This window comes from Aythya marila (genome assembly GCF_965140915.1).
Source record: "Aythya marila genome assembly, chromosome: 12".
Lineage (NCBI taxonomy): Eukaryota > Metazoa > Chordata > Aves > Anseriformes > Anatidae > Aythya > Aythya marila.
In genome coordinates this window covers 10,190,132-10,210,379 of record NC_139053.1, presented here as the reverse complement: position 1 = coordinate 10,210,379, position 20,248 = coordinate 10,190,132, and the positions used below count along the sequence as shown (strand labels likewise).

The following is a 20,248-nucleotide window of genomic DNA, read 5'->3' as shown; positions in this document are numbered from 1 at the left end:
GGGCGAGGGGGCGGTTGCTAGGGAGACGGCGGGGGGCGGGGCCGAGCGCGGCGGGGCGGGGCGGGGCGGGGCGGGGCGGGGCGGGGCGGGGCGGGGCGGGGCAGCCTCCATCTTAGCGCGCGCCGCCGCGGCACAAAGGGAGCGGCGCCGCCTGCACGGGGCCCTGCGGCGTGCACGGTGCGTACGGGGGCTACGGGCGGGCACCGCGCACCCACACCATTACCGGGGCTGTCCCGTAAGGGTTCGGTTGGGGGGAGGCTGATACCGGGAGGCTGGCACCGGGAGGGCGCTGCCCCATCGGTTCCCGGTTGGGGAAGGGCACCTCGGTACGGGCTGCCCGGCCCTAACGGGAGGTGGTGGTGGTGGAGGGGGGGTGCGGCTGTCGGTGCTCGGTACGGCCGGGCCCGGTTGGGCTCCCCGGTTGCGGGAGCCCCGCCCCGAGGCCCCGCCGGTGGCCGGCAGGAAGCGACGGGAACGCCCGTGCCGGTGGCGTGAGGCCGCGGAGCCGGGAGCCCCGCAGCGAGACCGGGGCCCCTCCGGTAATGCCCCGGGGGGCAGCGGCTCGGCTCTGCCCGTTAGCCCGGCGCTGTGCAGCTGTTCTGCCGTTAATCCCGGTTGTGCCCCGCTGGTTCCTGTCCCGCCCGCCTTCGTTTTCAGCCCCTTTCCAGCTGCTCTGCCTCTTGTCTTCATGCCGGTAGGTGCAGTGCCCCTTCCAGGTAGGTTCCTAACGCGGATCCCCGGTGTTGGTGTCCGATTTTCCCGTTCTGGTGTCACCAAGCCTCGCTCTCAGCAGCCACCCCAGCCCCATCGTTATCTGGGCGCTCAGTCGGGTCCCTCAGTATTTCCCCCAGGGACTCTGGTCTGTGGGAAGCACAAGGCATAAGAGCTGCCTTCTTCTAAATGTCTCCAGCCTTCTAGACACTTCACTGCTTTCTGGATGTTGATTTATTTTTTCCTTTTATGTTCATGTCAGCATTTGTTATCCTTGATACAGGAGGCTTTTTTCCGCTCTGCAATGGTTTTGTCTTAGATCTTTAACTTTTGTCTGTCCTTTGCCAGCAGTGCTGTTTTCCATTATTTTTTTCTTATGCTGATCCTCAGTTCAGTTCTACTTTACTGATCATTTTCTACATACCCATCCTGATCAGTGCCGTGACACTACTGTCACATGAAGACCCACGTATGTTTGTCTCAGTAGTTATTCTCACCACCACTAAGTGATCTGAAATACCCTCTCAGCTTCTTGTCTACTGTTGGACACGTGTCCTTGGCTGTGAAGTTTGTGAGGACCATGCATTCTCAAAATTTGCCAATCATTTTTCAGGGTTTAGGATGCTGTTAAGTGTTTTGTTTTTTGTTTTTTTTTTTAGGTTCATCCAAATGCAAATAATTGATCGGTTCTTTGCTCTGATCTATATCTGGCCTCTTCTTCTATGAGTGGTTTTGCATATGGCTTTGTTCTTGTCTGCTGAAGCACACTCAGCAAGAGTTCCTCTGTCCTGACGGCACCTGGGTGTCTGTTCCCTCCTTTAGGTAATTTCTGTTATTGCTTTGTACCTCAGTCAGTTATCTGTTCTGATGTACAAGCCCAACTGAATAGGTTGTGTGTTTGTCCTGGTATTTCTCTATGTGTGCAGCACAGATGTAGTTACATGATTGCTGCTTGCTGTCTCTCCCCTTCTTGTCCAAACAGTCTCCTGAGATTCCTGCTAATTTCAATTTCAGCATCTGCTTACCGTTACTTGTATAGGAAGCTCCTCCAGGATATTTTAATGCACTGTTTCGGATCATGCACGATGCTTCTGATGATTCTTGCTATTCCTGATTGTTTTTCTATCTCAGTCTCAGTTTCTTACGTACTCTTATATTGCTAATCTCTAATTCATCTGTTCTACATGCTTTGCTTATCTTCAGGTACAACATCTTTTGTGTGTTTCTGGGCTGCATGGATTCATTGGTTTATGTCAAGTCTTTCAGTTTCTGTTTTGCTTACCTCCGGCTCTATAGCATGGTGTTCAAGTGCAACACTTCCCATTAACTGCTTCAGTATTTGGCTCTCTGGCCTCAAAACAGAGCAGCTGATCAGTGGCCTTTAAACTCACTGTTGTGATGTTCTATGCTTTTCTTAACTTTCCCTTTTAGAAAGGAGATAATGTTCATAACTCTTCCATAACTGCTGGCAGTCTGTCATGGTATGTTTTCCGTATTTCACATCAGAGGTCTTGGCTCTCAGCACGTTTCACTTGCTGTGAGCCTCACGGGTGGACTGACAGAGATGACTCCTGGTGTTCTGATTCCCACCTACATCTCATTAACATCTCTAATTCTGCCCATCAGGCAATATAGACATCCGTTTTCCTCAAGCTTTTTGCTTGTTTGTTAAAAAGTAAGGAGTAAAAGGAAATACTTAGCAATTTAACTAGTTAGTGATGAGTGTGGTGGTCTGCCATGGGATGCTTACTGACTCTTTACTATTTAGGCTTCTTCATTTAAGCTTCTTTTCACATTAGTACCCTCCTGTAGCTGATAATGTGCACTGTATTATGACCCATCTCCTATGGGTATCCTAGGTATTTGGTGATACTGTCATAAGGTGGAGGTCTTGGTGTACACTGCTGGGTTTTCTTCTCTGCACAGAGGCAACAAATTAAAATACCATCACCTTATAGTAATTGAAGACAAGCTAATAAGAAAGCTTGTTGTGTTTTGCTCCACTGCTGATCTGTTGAGTTCAGCATTTTTAAGCTGTTTCAGTTTTGTTTTTTTATCTGCTGAGCATATGATTGCATGGACTTTGAATTCATTCCTTTCAAAGCAGGGCAGGCGCATGCGCTGCCCCGAGCCTTGCTGTCTTCCAAGTATGACACTAGGATTCCGTTGTGTCATTTTGTGCCTTGCATTTCCCCATGTCCTGACAATATATTTTCCCTTGTAGGTTTATATGCAGTGACTATAAAGTTTGTATGTCCTGTCAGCAGCTTTGCCAGCATGATTTTTATTTCCTTTTCTATTCTTCCTCATGTCCTTGAGGTTTAATACAAGTCAGATGTTGACATATGACTCGCAGGCTTTGTGACTGACCAGTGCAGTGCCTACAGTAATCTGCTGCTGTGATCTACCGTTAGTGTGGCCCAACTTGTGCTCTAGAAGTTTTTTTTCAACTTTGCCATGGGATCTTTGTGTACTTGATGTGTCATTTTGCCCATTCAGTAGGCGTACTTGTGTGCTCAAATTCTGAGGTGAGATCCCACCCATCAGTCACTTACTGATGTGTGGTCACTGATCACAGTGACTTGCTGAACCCCCATCAGTGACAACACATCTGTCCTCTTCCTGATACATCTCTCCCGTTGAAGAAGTAGTAGTTTAAGTATGCACAACTCTTGGAATTGCAGGGGGTTTTTTTCTTCCCTTCTAAGACTTCTTGGCTATAGGAGGTACTTCGCTTCTGCTTTAAGTTTCTGAATATCTTGGTGTCATACTTAACATGAAGAGAAGGACCAGGTTTGGGGATGTTTTAAGATGAAGTGAATTTTTGGACTGTTTAGTGCATGTGCACAGACTGCTTGGAAATGGTTTGAGTCCTCAGCTAGAGGACAGCCTGAACTACAGATCAGAAGGTTGTGGCACTGGTGCACATCTACCTTCCTGTGGGCAGTGGGATGTGCAAGATGGCTTGGAAAAGAAAATCCAGCAAATACCTTGATGCTTTCTTTTTTCTTTCTAAAAATCAAAGGTGCCTGATGTGAAGAAAGCCCAGGCTTCTTCACTGCTTTTAAAAATAAAGCTAATCTAATAATAAATGAGGAATGATGCATGTTTGCTCTCTGGGAAACTCTGATCGGTGTATCAGTACTGCAGCAAAGGGCTTAAAGGAAAAGATGAGACAAAGTTGAACAAAAAATATTTTACTCTTGTTTAGAGGACTACCCCTAGATACATTTGGTGAAATAGTAGTTTTGATAGTTGCACTTAAGAGAAGTAAAGTTTAAGGATCTGAAATTCTTCAAGAAGTTACTGAAGAGAAGCACCAGATGACTATGACTCCTGATACCATTATAGGCTTTTTTGAAAGCTTCTTAAATTGTTTTTCAGTCTTCTGCCTACTTGATGTACAACTGTAATGAAATAAAACAGGCATGTTTTTTCTTAAAACCACTTGCAGTCTGCCTTGTGGAACATGTGGGTTAGGAAGAGGGCCAGGTGCGTGTACCTGAGTGGCTCTGCTGCTAAGCTGTCCATCCCCTGCCTCCTCTTGGCCATGAGAGCTCTGAAACCCCTTGTCCAACTTCCTCCAAGTTTCCTCATGGAGATATACAGATGTGGGACTTAAAATACTGTATGTTTTGTTGCAGGGGAAGGCTGCTGGACAGAGGGATGTATCCTTGTTAATCCTTCCAGCTGTGGGTGAGCTGTTACCTGCAGGGTCTGGGCAGGAGCTTGGTGGTGGGTGGAGGTCCATGAGGCCTGGTGCCTGCTGCTCACATACGTGCTCATCATGTGTGATCACCTGCCCAGCAGCAGCATCTCTCCTGCACCACATTCGTACAGCAGACTTGTAACTTGTAACAGACTTGTAACCTTAGTATGAAGAGAAACCCAACTGGGGAGAAATTAAACCGTGTTCATGTATGGTTTTCTGTTTTTCTCTTGAATGGGTCAGATGAGGGGTTCGAGTAACCTTTCTAGAGCTGTGCATCAAGTTCTGCAGGCTGTAGCAGTCCTAGATCAAGAATGAAGCTTTCTGTGAGTGCCTTCAAGGCAAGCTTGCTACCCTAGTGACCTATGTGTTACATCTGACTCAACAGCTGTCATTGCATCAGCTTACAGGAGGAGACGGTCAGAAGGACATCTTCATCTGTCCCTGGGCAGTCCAGAGCTCAGAGCAGCTCACAACTGCCTGCGTGCTGTGGCTGGCCAGGAAGGCTGTTAATCTGGCTCTCAGCTGCCATTGCTCAAAGATTAGTCCATCCTCCGCTTCTTGAGTTAACAAGAAGTGAAAGTTTCTTCGTCCTGTTTCTTGCCATGTTGCTATTTTTTTTTGTTTGTGATGATAACCATTGTCATAAAGTGACAAATGTGGTGGTGAGGCTGCGAATAGGAGGCTCTAGACACTGTCTGCTCTGCGCTTTGCTCTCAGAGGCAGTTGTCAGCCGACAAATGCGAGCTTCCAACTGAGGCATCGCTGAATTTTTCAGCAATGTTATCAAAATTTTTCACACATCCTGTACTTCTGTGTGTTTTATGCATTCATAACAGCTTAGTCATACCAGCTAGCTGGGCTCTTTTCTATGGTCTAGAGCAGGAGACTCTCCTGCCTTGTACATGCTGGTACCTAATCTTTCTCTGAAAACAAGCCCCAGTTTTGTCTGTTTCCCGCATTTTGTTTCTCCTAAGATTAGCTTGCAGATGAGAAACAGTGCAACACTGGGATTTCGCCATTTCAGCTCAATTGCACAAAGTTGGTGGTTTGACAAGAACCTGACCCTGCTTTCATCAGTCCATGCCTGTAGCATCTTTCTGTAGCCAGCAGTGTGTTTACTCGGCTGGCGCTGTGCTGGCATAGCCCTGGATTTAATTCCCATGGCAGGGCTACTCTGTGTGACTGTTTGAACTGCTCAGTCTCTTGCTCTGTGCCTCGGAATCCTCTCAGTTTTTGTTAATGTATGAGGTGCTTTAAATACTTACCTTTGCAGTCAACCACAATGAACCAATCTCTCCACAATTTGAGAATACTTCTATTGATAACATTTGTCTCTGAATAATACATGGAAAGCATTAACCTGATATGAATTAATAAATTTACCTTAAAAAGCTTAAATAAAACTTGGCATTTTTGCTGTGTTCCTCCACAATCCTATACCTCTGGTACTCAAAATGTTTGTGCTTTCCTCCCAACACTGTTTGTTCTGGAATTTCTTAGTGGCTTCTGACTTTTTTTCTCCCTCAAAATTTAGCAAAGATCTTTATTGTTGATATCTGAAGCTTTAAGAGCAGCAAGGAAGATCGACCTCAATTAACTGAAACCTATATGGTATAGCTAATCCACTTTAAATAAAACTGATCAGCTACCCTGTTGTGCTTGTGTGTTTTCAGCTTGCAGGGCTAGTGCTGCCTGGCCTCCACAGGGCACTAGACTTATCTTCTAGCCACTTTGGAGCAGTGCATTACACTCTGCTCCTCAGGCACTGCTGTGCCTGTACTGCTCTGCCACGTCAGCCTGCTGGAGGCGACCTTGTCAAACACCCTGGAGCTTTCAGATACTACAGCCTTTTTAAGATTGGTATCTCAGAAGTGCATTCATCTGCCTCAAAGCATGAGAGCAGGACCTTTCCTTCTTTCCTTGTATCTTTGTTTGAAATGAAAAATCATGACCCCTGGGAGGAGAAGAACCTGGAAGTCATGTTCTGTGTTATTGATGCTTGTGCTGGAGAGCATTTAGAAATTCAAAGTGTTAAAGCAAAATTAGTCTTTTCTAAAGGCCTAGGAACAATTCCATCTAAATGACCATGAGATGAGAAATTTAGACTGCTGAGATGTGCAAGCTAGGAGGTGATAATGACTTTGGTTTGTTTCAGAAGGTGCTGCAGTAAAGCACTGTGATGCTTGGCGGCCCTGGGTGCTGCTCTGTCCCTGAGTCCAGGTTGGGCCAGGCTGGGGCAGGGTTCTCTTCCCCTTGCTGCTGGGTTTGCCAGGCCTGCTTTGGAGGTGCTGGTTTAAGAGAAAGTGAAACTGGTTTAAAATCCGTGTCATAACTTTAGTGTTCCTGTACCAGCTTGAAAACAGATTTAAAGGAAGAAAAAAAAATAGCAGTCCAATGTACAGAGGACTATAAAACATGACTTTGATAGCAAACCTACAGGGAAAAAAAAGTTAGAACCTTTCTTTTTTCTCCTTTGACTGCTACCACACCAAGTCCAATGAGAGATCATATTCTCAAGAACAGTGTGTTTCTTACAAAACTGGAGCTGCAGGGTTAAAGCTCAATTTTTTGCGTAATCCCTGCACAGCACTACAACAGTTGACAAGCACTTGGGTAAGAGCTGGCACATTGGAGAAGTGATCTTTCCTCTTCTGTGGAATGGGCACATTCAAGGTCAGTCTGCTTTTGGTTTAGGGTGCTTTTACTACGACTGCTAAGAAACCAAATAACTGCATCAATGGCTTTGTACTGCAAATGGTGACGCATTGGGTGCCAGTAAACACTGTTTCCCATAGCATTATCCTCTGGGATATTTTTAAAGAAAATAATTGTATTAGGGTTTTGCAAGTGGATTCTACAAGGTGATGTTCAGAAGAATCAACACAGAATTTACTTGTTCCTCCTCAATCCTGCAGTCCAGTTCTGCATCTGCTTGGTCACTGTGCTGGATGCTAAGTAGCTTCTGCTCTTCAGTTGCTAAAGTCTTTCAGCTGGGAGGTTTACCTCTTACCTCAATGTGATCTCCTGAAAAAATCTCAATTTCACATTACAATTGTGTTTAATTTGCTGGGAATTCTTGTTGTTTTTCTATCTATCCTAATCATTTCAAAGCTGTCACCTTCTCCATGTTATTAGCTTATATTTGCAGACAGGACTTCCCTCTTATTCTGAGTTACAGCAGTTCAGAGCTGCGTCTCCTCTTGTAGTTTGAACTCTTTCATCCAACTGGCATCACAAATGTTTCAATCTCTTCCTTTTTAGGAGCATAATTTCTTTGGGGAAAAAAAATGCTGAGGGAATATTTCTAATTAATTTATCTCCATAATAGGAAATTGCTGCCTAAAACTTAGTTTAGCTCTTGAAAAGCTATCTTCACTGTATCACTTACTGATGGAGCATCTGCATTATGCTGCTCTTAAAAGAAGAAAACACTGCTCTCACTTGTCATAGTGGCAGGAGCTGGAAAAGTGGTTCTAGTAGCTGAAACAGTCCTTACTCATTTGTGTATGAAGTTTTTTTTTGTTTTCTTGGCAGTGTGCTCCATTTCATGGAAAGGAGAGGCTTTTTTTCCATCATGAGGCACTATTATGGTTGGCTGTAACTGAATATTTCAGGGGATGAATCACTGATGCTTGGGCTGTGTATTACAGAGACAATGAGACTGATGCCACCTCCAGCTGCCTTCTCCATGGGTGTGCTCCGTCAGATGATGGAGAGGACCCCTCTTGGGGCAGGCTTGCCATTGGTGCCACCAATGTAGATCCACTCAAATAGTATTCAGTTGAATGGCTTTTTTTTTTTTTTTTTTTGGTGGTTTTTACCCCATTGGACTTCCAGAGCTGTGGCAAGCTGGTCAGTTTGCACAGCTTGTCGCTCCTTTGTGCCTCCAGGCATGTTTCTGCCAGTCTGGAGGGTGGCTGCTGTAAGGGAATCGGTCCCAAAGGCTGGTGGGGATGAGCAGGGGCCCAGAAAGCTGCTGTGGGCTTCAGCTGTGCCCAGTGGCTGCTTTGATCCCACTCAGGTGGTCAAATGGCATCTGAGTGGCTTGCTTAGGGCAGGAGGCTGTTGCCTTCTGGCTGAACCTCCAAGCAAGCCTGGGTGGCAGAGATGTGGGCTGCCACATGTGATGATGCTGGTGAGAGAAATTTCAGTGCTAGTTTCTGATAGAACAAAAAAAATACGTCTTTGATTATGTGTTTGGCAATTTAGTAGTCCTGCATCCCAAAATAACAAGTGATGGTCAACATTCAGAGTGGATGTGGAGAGCCTGCCCTCTTCTTACTATAGCTCAATCACTGCTGGTATTTTCATGCACAGTTGCTTCATCTGAACACTTTCAGTTCTAGTTTGACTTGCACAAGCTGTTTCAGAAAATGGCATTCCCATGACGTCGGGGTAGCTCGGACAAGAGGCAACAGGTTTCTGTTCCTGTGCCTTCCCAGGAGTCTCATTCTGGTTCTTGTGCTGTTGCTGAGGTGGATCTTAGCTGTTAGCTCACAATGGTTCTGGTTTAAAGAGTGTTTTGATTTCATCTCTAAAGCTATGCTCTTGGGGAGTTTCAGTATCATTTGTGACTCCCACCCCTTGTGGGAGAAGCAGTCCACTTTGGTTAACAGTGGGTCACAGCATTATAATGGAACGTGGCTACATCTTAAAACCTGTTGCACAGACTCTTAGCCGTGTAACTACTGAAAAAAGAATACAAATGGCTTAAGAGACATTGATTCTCTTCCTTTGCTGTGTTTTGACAGGAAAACAAGCATGCAGTCTTCTGTCTAAGGAGACTGAGCTGCTGACATTGGGGCGAATACTCTAGGAGAGAGTCTATTTATCTCTAATCCCATGCTCGTACCCATGTTTCTCCTCAAGGATCCACTGCCAGATAAGAGGGTGGGCTTATCTTGGCCTACCTCAGTACTGCTGTTGTGATTTTCTTTTGTTCCTCACAAAATTTTAGTCTTTTAGATGGTCTTAAATACACATTTGTCTATTCCTACAATATTTCCAAATAGACTGCTAAATATCTTTGGAATAAAAAACTACTTTTGTGTCCAGGCTTTCTTGAGAGCAGGTATTTCCTAAGGTTAGGTTTGAAGTTAAATTTTCAGTCTTCCAAATTTTTGTGTATATATGAGTAGATTTTTACCTCATTGAAAAACATATTTCATCCTTCAAGATGTGCAGAACATCTCTATCACGTTGCAGGTTCTGTCACTAAGGTCTCAGGGTCTGGACAGAAGCAAAATTGATCATCCTTAAAACTTGTTTCTCTCTTACAGAAGTGAATAAAACGTAACCTCAGAAATGTCAACTGCATTGAGTTGTAAAATTTTTTTTTTTTTTCCAAAATTCTTCCAAAAGTGTTGGTGTTTATCTGTTTTAGAAATGCCTTTTTCTCATGTAAAAATCCAGTCTGTATGGTGAGTTCTCTCCTTGACTAGCTTTCTTCTGTTTTCTTGCACTAGTGGCACTTTATTCCCTGACGAGCATGCATGTTGCAGATGTGCAGAGCTCAGTCCTCTTTATTTTAACAGCAACACAGCTACCAGCAGCCCAATACTAAGCTCATAGTTGATTTATAATGTTGTAAATTGTCCCTTAAATATGCTAACTCAAATGCAACCTCAAACACCACTGTTTGAAAGGATTTTTTTTTTTTTTTTGCACTTCAGAACCTCTCTTCCTATATCTGCACCGTGTCCAGGTGTGACTGCTTTGCAAGGCAGATCCGTAGCAATCTCTTCCTCTAGCTTATGTGCTGAAATATTTGATACCTCGGTTTTTGAGGTATGGAAATGAGCTCTGTGTTTGTTCCTTACTCTTATGTACAAGTGGATGCTGTCAAACTCATCTGTTTACTAAACAAGGGGAGTATATCCTGGCATTTTGTAGAATCGTAGAGTATCCCAAGTTGGAAGGGACTCATAAGGACTATTGAGTCCAGCTGCTAAAATTCTCTTCTCCTTTTATCTAACCAACTTCTACAGTGTAGTTGCATTGATTTCCTGCTGTCCCTAACGTACATAAGGGTGATCTGGACCAGGTAATCTGCAGCAAGGTATCGGTCACTGCTCTGCACTTGCTGTGGTGTCTGGTGCCTCGACTGTAGCAACAGATTGGGGTTTCCGTAGCTGTGTCTGGTCCTGAAGCTGGTAGGTGGCAAACTGCTTTTGGAGCTGTGAGAGAACTTCCCCCGTAAGGACTGACTGCAGCTGAAAATAACAGCACGACTTGATGTCATTGCGGGTGTGGAGAGGAGGAGGAACGTGTCTGTCTGGGAGGCAGTCTCCAAATGAATTGTTCTTTCTTTTCTCTCTGTTTTCAGGGACTCTCTGGCATAGCTTCTAAAAGCGAAAGCAGTTTACTGTAATAACTCACTGCCCATGATAAAGACATATATACTGCTGTTTTTCTGGATACAAATGCATCTGTGCCCTGAAGAAATACAGTCCATTTCTGCTACAGCGCTTTATGAGCAAGCCCAATTGTTCCTGAACCAAACACACTTAAAGGTAAGTTGATCATAATCACTTGTTTTTTTAATCGTGCTTAATATTGCCAGGCGGAAAACCCAGGTCTCAGTAATCAGTTTTGATCTTGACATCTCTGTTTTTGTTTCCTTTGGTAGGCTTCTGGTCCTTGCTGATCACTAAAATACAGCTTTTTCATACTCATTTTGATGGGGTTTGACAGAGTAGATTCACTGTGTTAACGTTTTCATATGTTATGGAACAATCTTTACACAATATTTACAGATTCTTAATCCATAACACTAATAATGCCGTTTTGATCTTCAGAATTGTTATTAAAACACCCATACATTATTTGGATACCTAAATACATTTTTTTTCCTAGAAAGGCGTATTTTATGTTTAGTGTAACTACCTATTCCTTAAAATAGGTGAGATTTTCTTAGTTTTGTTTGGTTTTTATGGTGGGGTGTGCTTTTTGCTTGCTTTCAAAAGTCATTTGAACAAGTCTGGCTGTGATCTTACACAATTGAGCTTAAGATCTATGCAGTCTCTATTGGTGCTCTTATGTCTACGGTTTACTTTCTGACTGAGAAGGTAACAAATGTCTTGGCCCAGGTGGAAGAGCTGAGCCTGCAGTCCCACCTCTTGCTGTGATCAAACTGCTTAGAGAATAAGGCAAGCATGCTGTGATACTGAAACTATTTTAATGATCGGTGGTTTAGAAGATTCTTGAACCGTAAATCAAGATCTTGTATTTATGACATTTAATATCACTTGATGCACTTTGTTTTCCTAGTTAGCCTTCAGTTACCTTAATAGTGAACTTTTCAGTGTACTGAAGGTAATGTACTTAAAACATATAGAAGAGTGTGAGAGCTTCTTTGAAGTGCTTTTTCAGTGACAGCTTTCCATTCAAATACTTGATGTAATGCTTACTCCTACAACTGGTGTCTGGCTTCCCAAATAATATGGTCATAATCTTGCCCCAGATGGCAGCTAGCAATTGCCTGTTGGCTGAGTTGGTAAGGGGCCTTTTGTATTCGAAAGGCTGTAATTGCTTTCAACTTTCTTTTGGTTTTATGCTGCTACATGTTTGTTATATAATTTTAAAACAGTAATAACCTGATATTCATCATTTTAGCTTTCATGTTAATGCACGTTATTGTTTAAAAAAAAAAAAATTAGTCTTGAAAGTAACTTATTTATCCTGACATGCTTGGAGTACCCAAGCAGTGAAAAGATGTCTTTAAGGCTTTATTTTAGTCGAGTTTTTATATAACGTTATATACAAGTATACCCTATGGCTTGAAAAATCACCTTATGATCAGGCAGTGTTTTGAACACTCTTGATCTTGCTAGCATTCTTGATTCAGTGATGTGTAGGGACTGTGCTACAATCCTTGTTACTACTGGGCCTGTATTCTATCCAAACCCTTTGAATTAAGAACATAAGAATGATTGAATTATTCTTGATTCTCAAAAATGGAAGACTGACTTCGTGCTAGAACTCAAAAATCATCCAACTTGCACAGAAAACACCCCTTTACAAATCTCAGATTTGTAGGCATTAAAATGGTGCTTGTAATACTTACACTTTGGGGTCAGTACTTGGTGCATCTTTGGATGAGGATCCAATTGATGTAAGCACGTTCTGAAAAAATGTTTATACACAGATGGACTAAACACGTGGTCACTGCTAAATCTATTCTTTGTTGTGATAGGCCACAACTGCATGTTTAGTTCTGTAGAACTTCATCTGTCTTGTAGGATCTGTCTGGAAATCATGTTGAATATTCCTAGTATGAAATGAGATTCTTAAATGTGCAGCTTTTAGTTGAGTCTGAACAGTATGTCTTTAGACAGCAAGAGAAAATGAAACTGGTTTGTTAATACTTAAAGGGTGGTGGTGCACTAGGCTTAAGGACAAAGCTGTACCTCTGTAGCCAAAAAAAGTGGAAAATAACAGGTTGTATAAAAAAATGAAGGGGGTAGAGGGAGTGGGCTACTTAACCAGTGATCTTCCTGCTCTTCCTCATCCATCCTTTTTCCCTACCCCAGTAGACTTCAGATGCAAACAGTATGTTTCCAAGGTTTTTTCCTAGGTACACCAAGACTAGTTCTGTTTACTAATATGAGAACTCTATTATTTATTAGAAGTAGTAACACTGACTCTTGTTTTGGGTTTGCTTTTTCAGACCTCCTTCTGGATGACCAAGGTGTATTTTAACCAATTGTATCGGAAACTAAGCCTCCAACTTCCCATTCATTCCAGCTGATAGCAACGCATATAATGCAAACACAATTCACAGGATCACACAAACATTACTCTTAAAACTTTCTAGATGATTGTAGTTGCTTTCCTTGTGTTTTATGCTAGCAGAAGCCTTTTTCAAGGTTTACTGTTGACTCTAGAGCACCGTGTTCCCCGTTTACTGGGAGCTTTGGGGGCTTGCAATATGGGAAACTCGTGTGTTTGCCGTGATGACAGTGGAGCAGAAGACAACGTGGAATCTCAGAATCGACAAACAGAGAGCAGTAGAGTACGTGTACCTGAAGCAAGAAGCCACCCAAGGGACCCTGTCCGGCCACCTAGGAGAGGTCGAGGGCCTCATGAACCAAGAAGGAAAAAACAGAATGTGGATGGGCTAGTACTTGACACACTGGCTGTAATTCGGACGTTAGTAGATAAGTAAGTACCACCTCAAGGAATAATTCAACATGAATGAAAAATACAATGTTCTTGTCTCCTCTCAAACTGTGACTCCATCCTCTCACCGATCTGCACCTGGCCCTCCCTGAAGCAGCAGCGTGTTTCCATCTGGAGGCTTAGGAGAGCAGCACCTTTCCTAGGTAATAGACGTAGCTCCTGAGCGTCCAGGTACAGACTCTTGCAGGAGCTGAGGAGCTTTCTCACAGTTCCTGTGCGGGCCTACACCCAGATGGGATGAGGAGCGGGCTCAGTATTGCTTGCCTGGTATAGGTATACAGGTTAGGAAGCAAAAAAATCTTCTAGAGCTTGAGAACTTATGTCCTAAAAATTGATTGTTAAGCGAAGTTTCTGTTTTCAGGCTGTATGTACTACTTTGGAAATGATTAAGCAAAACTGAGAGCTTTGTTTGATCTTTGTTAGTTTGTGTAAACAGACCAAGGTTTTCTTTCTGCCTGTAAGTCTACTTCTTAAAGACTGCACATTGTGACTGTTCAGCTTATGATCCCAGTACTGCATTCCTTGCATGCTCAAAGCATCCACTGAGGGCATGTGGGATATTTATGGATAGATCCTTCTTTTAGTGTTGTTTTTTCTTTTGCATTGCTTTTTACAGACCGCTATAAAAGGACCTCAAAAGTGAAGGATTAAGGTAGCTCATCACTTTTGGGTTAGGTGCAGTTAGGAACCGGAAAGACGACAACAGAAAGAAAAACACTCTTGTAGCTTTGTAACGGGATTCAATTTAAGTTGGATGAGGCTCAGGACAAAATGAGCCGTGATTCATATACCTGTATCCTTGTTCTCAAATATGCCTACAGAGGAGGAGTCTTCCTGTTGTAAAATGCTTTAAATGAAAATACCAGGACTTTTCTCCTGAAAACTTAAATTTAAGAGGGAGTGTGTATGTTTCAGGATTTTGGTTGTGAGTGGTTGGGGTTTATTTTATTTTTTATCTTATTGTCGGGGTCAGTCTTCAAACCATTAAGTTAAAATTGTGCAAAAATTTTGAAAGCCTTTTCCTAATTTCAAATGCCTTTTCCTTTCAGCTAAGTTCATCTCCATAAGCTGTTTCACAGCATTTTTGTGCCTAGTTGATTCTGTTGGTCTTGCAAACAATTCTGTTAATCTTGTAAGCACTTTGCTTTGATACTGAACAGTAATAAGCATAGTTATGTCACTGATCCTAGAGTCCTGTTTCTTACAAATTCTTGAAGATATATCTTTTTTTGGTATTAACTCAATGAAATACTTCCTTAGACTCTCACAGTCGTGTAGGTTGGAAGGGACTCCATAAGTTCAGCTACTCAAGCCTGCTACTTAAAACCCAGCCCTAGTTAGAGCAGGTGACTTGGGCCACTTCAAGCACTGAATGTTTCCAGAAAATCTCCGTTTCTTACCCTTCTTTGGGTCCCTGTTCCAGTGTACCCTGACCCTCCTAATGGTTTAAATAAATCTTCTGCTTGTATACCATGTTCTTAACCAGCACAGCAGCCCTTTGCTCGACACACTCCATTACAATGCCTTCTTCATACTGAGGAACCCAAAAATAGGCACAGTACTCCAGATGCTGTCTCACAAGCACCATATGGCTATAGTGGTATGTTAGTTGCCCTTGCTTAATATTAAGGCTGTTGATAAGGCACATCTGGTCTTGCAAATAGTCACAGCCAAATAGTACAAGGTCTTGCAGACTCTCTTCTATGTGACAAAGACCTATGGCTGTGAAGTATGGGGGAACCTCTTCATGAGACAGATTATCTAAATGTTCCTGAAAAAAAGCTTAAGGAACCTTCCTGTGAGACTTCATCATGGCCCTTTTTAGGTTATAGGAATAAACAGTGTGGGGAGGGAGGAGGGATCCATTTCTGGAAACTGTTTTTCTGTGTGAGTTTGTAGGGATAAGTATGTGCCATTATCACCTGTTCCTCCTAGAGCTGGATTTTTTTGGAAACACTGAAGCTGAAACAGAAGGAGATGGTAGGGAAAATGACAAACTTCATGTCAAAAACCATGCCCAGATAAATCAAAATGGAAACATGTCAGTAACAGTAGTTGGAAATACAGACTTCAGTGTGATAAGACAGATGTAAAGAGGCAAAGATATGAGCCTGGAGAATGGAAGGCAAAACCCTTTTTATTTTTTTAATTCTTTAGTGAAAATAATAGATGGGGATGCTCTGAGATAAATTGTAGATTAAGTTGTTGTACTGTGATCTACAATGAACCATTGCTTTCTGTGTTTATTGCTTGGGATTAAAAAAGAAAAACAGTCTGGATCCAAAGTATATGGTGGCTGCTTTTTGTTCCTCTTGTCTAGAGATCTCCTTTCTAGAAGGAAAGGAGTGAGGTTTCATTTCCTAGCCTCAAAAGAATAAATACTTATTTTTGGAGTTTATCCCAAGTGCTGCTTTACAAATTGAAATATTGGCAAAATTACTTTGTTTTGTTTCCAAATATGAGGAAGGTGGGTGCTGGAAGGGATGTTTAGAAATTCAGTGGTTAAAATGGCAAGTGAGTTGAACAAGACTCCTTTGCTCAGTGCTAGTAATGTTAACACCTGCTATGCATAAGAGAACCAGAAAATCTTGCTGATAAAAATGTCATTCTTTTTATCACAGCCTTTACGTGCAGTCTGTGGTGTTTTTTTTCTTTCTTTAAAGAGTCTTAACTGTTTTTCTTGAGATAATTCGGCTTGCATCATTGCACTACTTTTTCCTGCTGGTGAGATAAGTTTCCAGATGGAAGGTGAAGAGATGCTTGGGGGGAGAAAAAAAAATGTTTCAAATGTTAAAGCAATATAAAAGTGTAAAGTTTCACATTTGCATTTTCTTGTGGAAATAATGACTAGAGAATGTTGAGGTTTTGGTAAGAAAAGCATGCATTTTTATCCTATAATCAATCAAACCTAAGACTTTTCTATAATTAATTCCTTCAAAGTAGGTAGCTTTGTTATCTGTATAATTAACCTGTGTTGAAACTTTCTAAAATTTATCAGTGCTTAGCACTTCCAGTTTCATTTCAAAGGCATGTAATAAATTGATTGTGGAACGTATCATTCTGAGCCTGGGATTAGTTCATAAATCTTAAGTAGCACTGAGCAAAGCGTTTAGGATATGTTGCTGCATAAACCTTTCTGGTACTGGAGATACCTAGTTAATAGAGTTTTGGAGACCTTGCATTAGGTACTTATTTGAGCAGGAACTCTTATTAAAATAAGAGGACCTGGCAATAGGTTCTTGCCCCTGCTCTGACAAACCAAATTGAGATACTAAACTAATGGATTTTTATTTTTTTCCTATGTTGGAAAAGGAATTGCATTAAATATCCTCTCTTAAACTGTCTTAATGATGTCCTACTGCTCTTGTTATTGAGTTTGTAGTGTATGATGCTGCTAGACAGCAGGCTTTTCAGTTTAGGGGGAAAATTCAACAATGTTTCTGGAAAAAGTATGGTGTGTCCCTTGTACACTGCTCTTGATATGCTTCAAGACCTCTGAAATGGTCTCTTGTTACATATTCTGAGGAACTTTGCTGATGAATAGCAGTTAAGTCTAGGTATTATGTTTAGCTTTAGACATTTAAGTATGGATAACAATTTCATGTAGCAGCTATTGTAGATAGGCGGATGTTGACTTTAAACCAGAAGAAGGCTTAAATCTCATCTTTGTTTTGGATCTGAAAATAGCATTAGCACTTTGCTGCCTATGTAACTTTCTCTTTGTTAAATATTTACTGGATTCATTTTCTGTCTGTGTATTATTACATTGATGGTTGTGCATAAATTTTGACCTCTGTAATATCTCTTTCAGTGACCAGGAGCCTCCTTATTCAATGATCACGTTGCATGAAATGGCAGAAACAGGTATCAAGGCACTGTGTTGGGCATTTCAGTTGTGACTCCACAGGAAAAAACCAGCACTGTTTTCTTTGCAAAATAATTGTACTGCTAGCATGTATTTTATCAATTTGCTGTAGCTCTAGGAACTCGGACTCCAAAATGTAATTCTGTCCTTCTGAAGATTCACTGAGCTGACAGTATCTGAGTTTTTTGAACTCAGTTACACTTCCTGCATGAGCTCCCCAGAAGCAGCCAACTGGCTCCCAAGCACACTGTAATAGCATTAAACCACAAGCCACAAAGAATCTGTTTGCACTAGGGCAGAACCAGCCCATATATGTAGACATCGTTTAAACGTTTGGGTTTCGGTGTTGCCAAATAGTACATTCTTTAATAGTACATATTTTTTGTCTAGGGTTTTTACTGTCCTTAGATCTCAGTTTTATTGATATGTTTGTTCAAAGTCCATACCCAAGTTCTTCTGCAAGCCAAGCTGTGTCCATATGAGGGTTGCTTTACCTCTGTTATGGCAGGTGCAACTCACCCAACTCAAGACCTCCACCAGAATTCTGGTTGAGGTGAATTATGGCTCTTAATAGAATTGGTATTGGTACCAGAAAATATTACTGTATTAAAATAAGTTAACCTCGTTAACTGGTACAGGAATTAAGTAAAAAGTTTTTTGGGGTAATGTGCTAACAAATTTCAATACTTTGTTTTATATTTACTTATCATTGTGGAAGGCAACACAAAGTCTCTTCTAACCTCACTCGCTTCTATGCAGATGCAGACTCAATTACCTCTAATTTTACTCCTAATGCAACTTTTTTCTTGTAAATCCAAATCTGTTTACTTTTTTTTTTTTAGTAGTTTAACGTCTGTAGGTAAACAACAATTTGCATATAAGTAGAATGCCTTGGCTACTCACTAAACAATGAGAGTTGTTCAGTTTGAAATCAGATTTTCTTTGGAAGTCCAGGCATAGGACAAGCCAATGCAGTTCCTCCAAGGTCTTGTGTTACTTGAGGGAATTCAGGAAGGATGCTCTTTCTCCTGACCACGAGTGTCTTTTCAGTGTCATCATGAGTGCAGCATTCAACACTTAGAGTTGATGTTGCACACTGAACTCCTGAGTTACTACACAGGAGCAAAGTGCTTGTCCATAGTGGTCATGAGTGTTTCTTTCTAATTTTAGTGGAAACTAAAGTATGCTCTGGCCTGGGCAGGACTGTTCTCCAAACAATAGCTGTATACTATTGCCCAAGCTGCTGTAAACTTTTTTCTCCCCTTGAAATTTGACATCCAAGCTACTGCAAACTAAGACATTGATGCAAAATGTAAAGCATTTTTTCCTAGTTCATGTAAAATCACTGTGTAATTTTAATGATTGAAAACTTAAATTTACATATGCTGATGTATTTTGAACGCTTCAGAATTGCAATGTTAATTCTAAATGTTACTTCTGTTTTGTGGTTGACAGATGAAGGCTGGTTGGAAGTTGTCCAGTCTTTAATTAGAGTTATTCCACTAGAAGATCCACTGGGACCAGCTGTTATAACGCTACTACTTGATGAATGTCCGTTGCCAACAAAAGTAAGTTGAAGCAATATGTTTTTATCTGCGAATGAATTTCAGTTATTCATGGTTGCCACTCCCATGATAGCTTCTGGGTGGGTTTAATCAGTGATACAAGACTGTTAGCCGTTCAGAAAATGGGTGTAACTTGTAACTTTGAGTAATTTGTGGTGGCTTGTTATCTAATTGGTATTTAATGCTAGAAGCAGCGTAGAGGAAAATGAAAAGGCAGTGGTCCCCAGGGAAAAACAAGGCATTTGGTCCTTGGCTGCTTCGATTGTTCTCCTCTCCTGTCATGTGGTATGCATACTGTACAATAAGTACGTATGGATGCTGCAAAAGCAGGACAAGTTCTGCTGTTTTTTCTCAAGTTATGAAAGATGCATGTGTACAAGTCACTGTTTAGTTATTCCTTCCTTGCTATGTGCAGTAAATGCAACGTAACTGGGTGTCTAATGTTAAATGACATTTTAACTATGTTAGGGTAGGTGCAACTCACCCAACGCAAGACCTCCACCAGAATTCTGGTTGAGAAATTTATGGCTCTTGATAGAATTGGTGTTGGTACCAGAAAATGTTACTATATTAAAATAAGTTAACCTCATTAACTATTACAGCAGTTAAGTAAAAAGTTTTAGATATGGTTTGGCGGATTTGAATGCTGAACTGGCTTTGGATGAAAAGGTGATCCATGGTCTTCATACTTTGCTGGTACATGTACCTTCACAACTGATTCAAGGTGCTAACCATTGAACATCATGATTTTACAGAGCACTTGACTTTCTTTAAATGCTTGCTACTTTCTCATTTCATCTGAAACAGGTGATGACATTACAGCTTTCATTGCATCTACTACTTATGCTTCCACTTTTAGTTTTCAATTTGCATTGTTATGGATATGAAGTGATAGCTTTTGTCTTGCATAAATGTGAGTGGCTGGAGAGTTGGTGGAACTCTCATCTTCAAACACCTTTTTTCCTATAGGTTATTGGGGAAAGTCGTCTGAGACTTAATTACGTGTTAAATATTGTATAATTGCTGTCATAGGCAGTGAAATGATTACTGAAAACAAAATATGACTAGAAATTTTGCCTGGTTTGAAAAACAAATTAGGGAATTGAGACCACTGAATGCTTTATATTACTTTTTTCAGCTGTACAATGTAGTTGTTAATCATCTGATTTGTATTTCAAAAGCTTCATCATTTTTATTTAGGTACTTAAATTTTAA

General features: G+C 41.6%; 1 protein-coding gene across 4 annotated transcripts in view; it reads left to right on the top strand.

The window, feature by feature from the left end:
• The first annotated feature begins 105 nt into the window (after positions 1-105).
• RSPRY1 (ring finger and SPRY domain containing 1) overlaps positions 106-20,248 on the top strand; it is a 34,817-nt gene continuing 14,674 nt past the window's right edge. Inside the window, exons 1-5 of one of the 4 annotated variants that reach the window (XM_082770014.1) lie at positions 106-177; positions 10,749-10,935; positions 13,092-13,585; positions 17,415-17,467; positions 18,924-19,036. In XM_082770014.1, the coding sequence (XP_082626140.1) occupies positions 13,239-13,585; positions 17,415-17,467; positions 18,924-19,036 (513 nt within the window). In that variant the 5' untranslated portion in view covers positions 106-177; positions 10,749-10,935; positions 13,092-13,238. The other 3 variants (XM_082770015.1, XM_082770016.1, XM_082770017.1) reach the window with 3 other exon arrangements.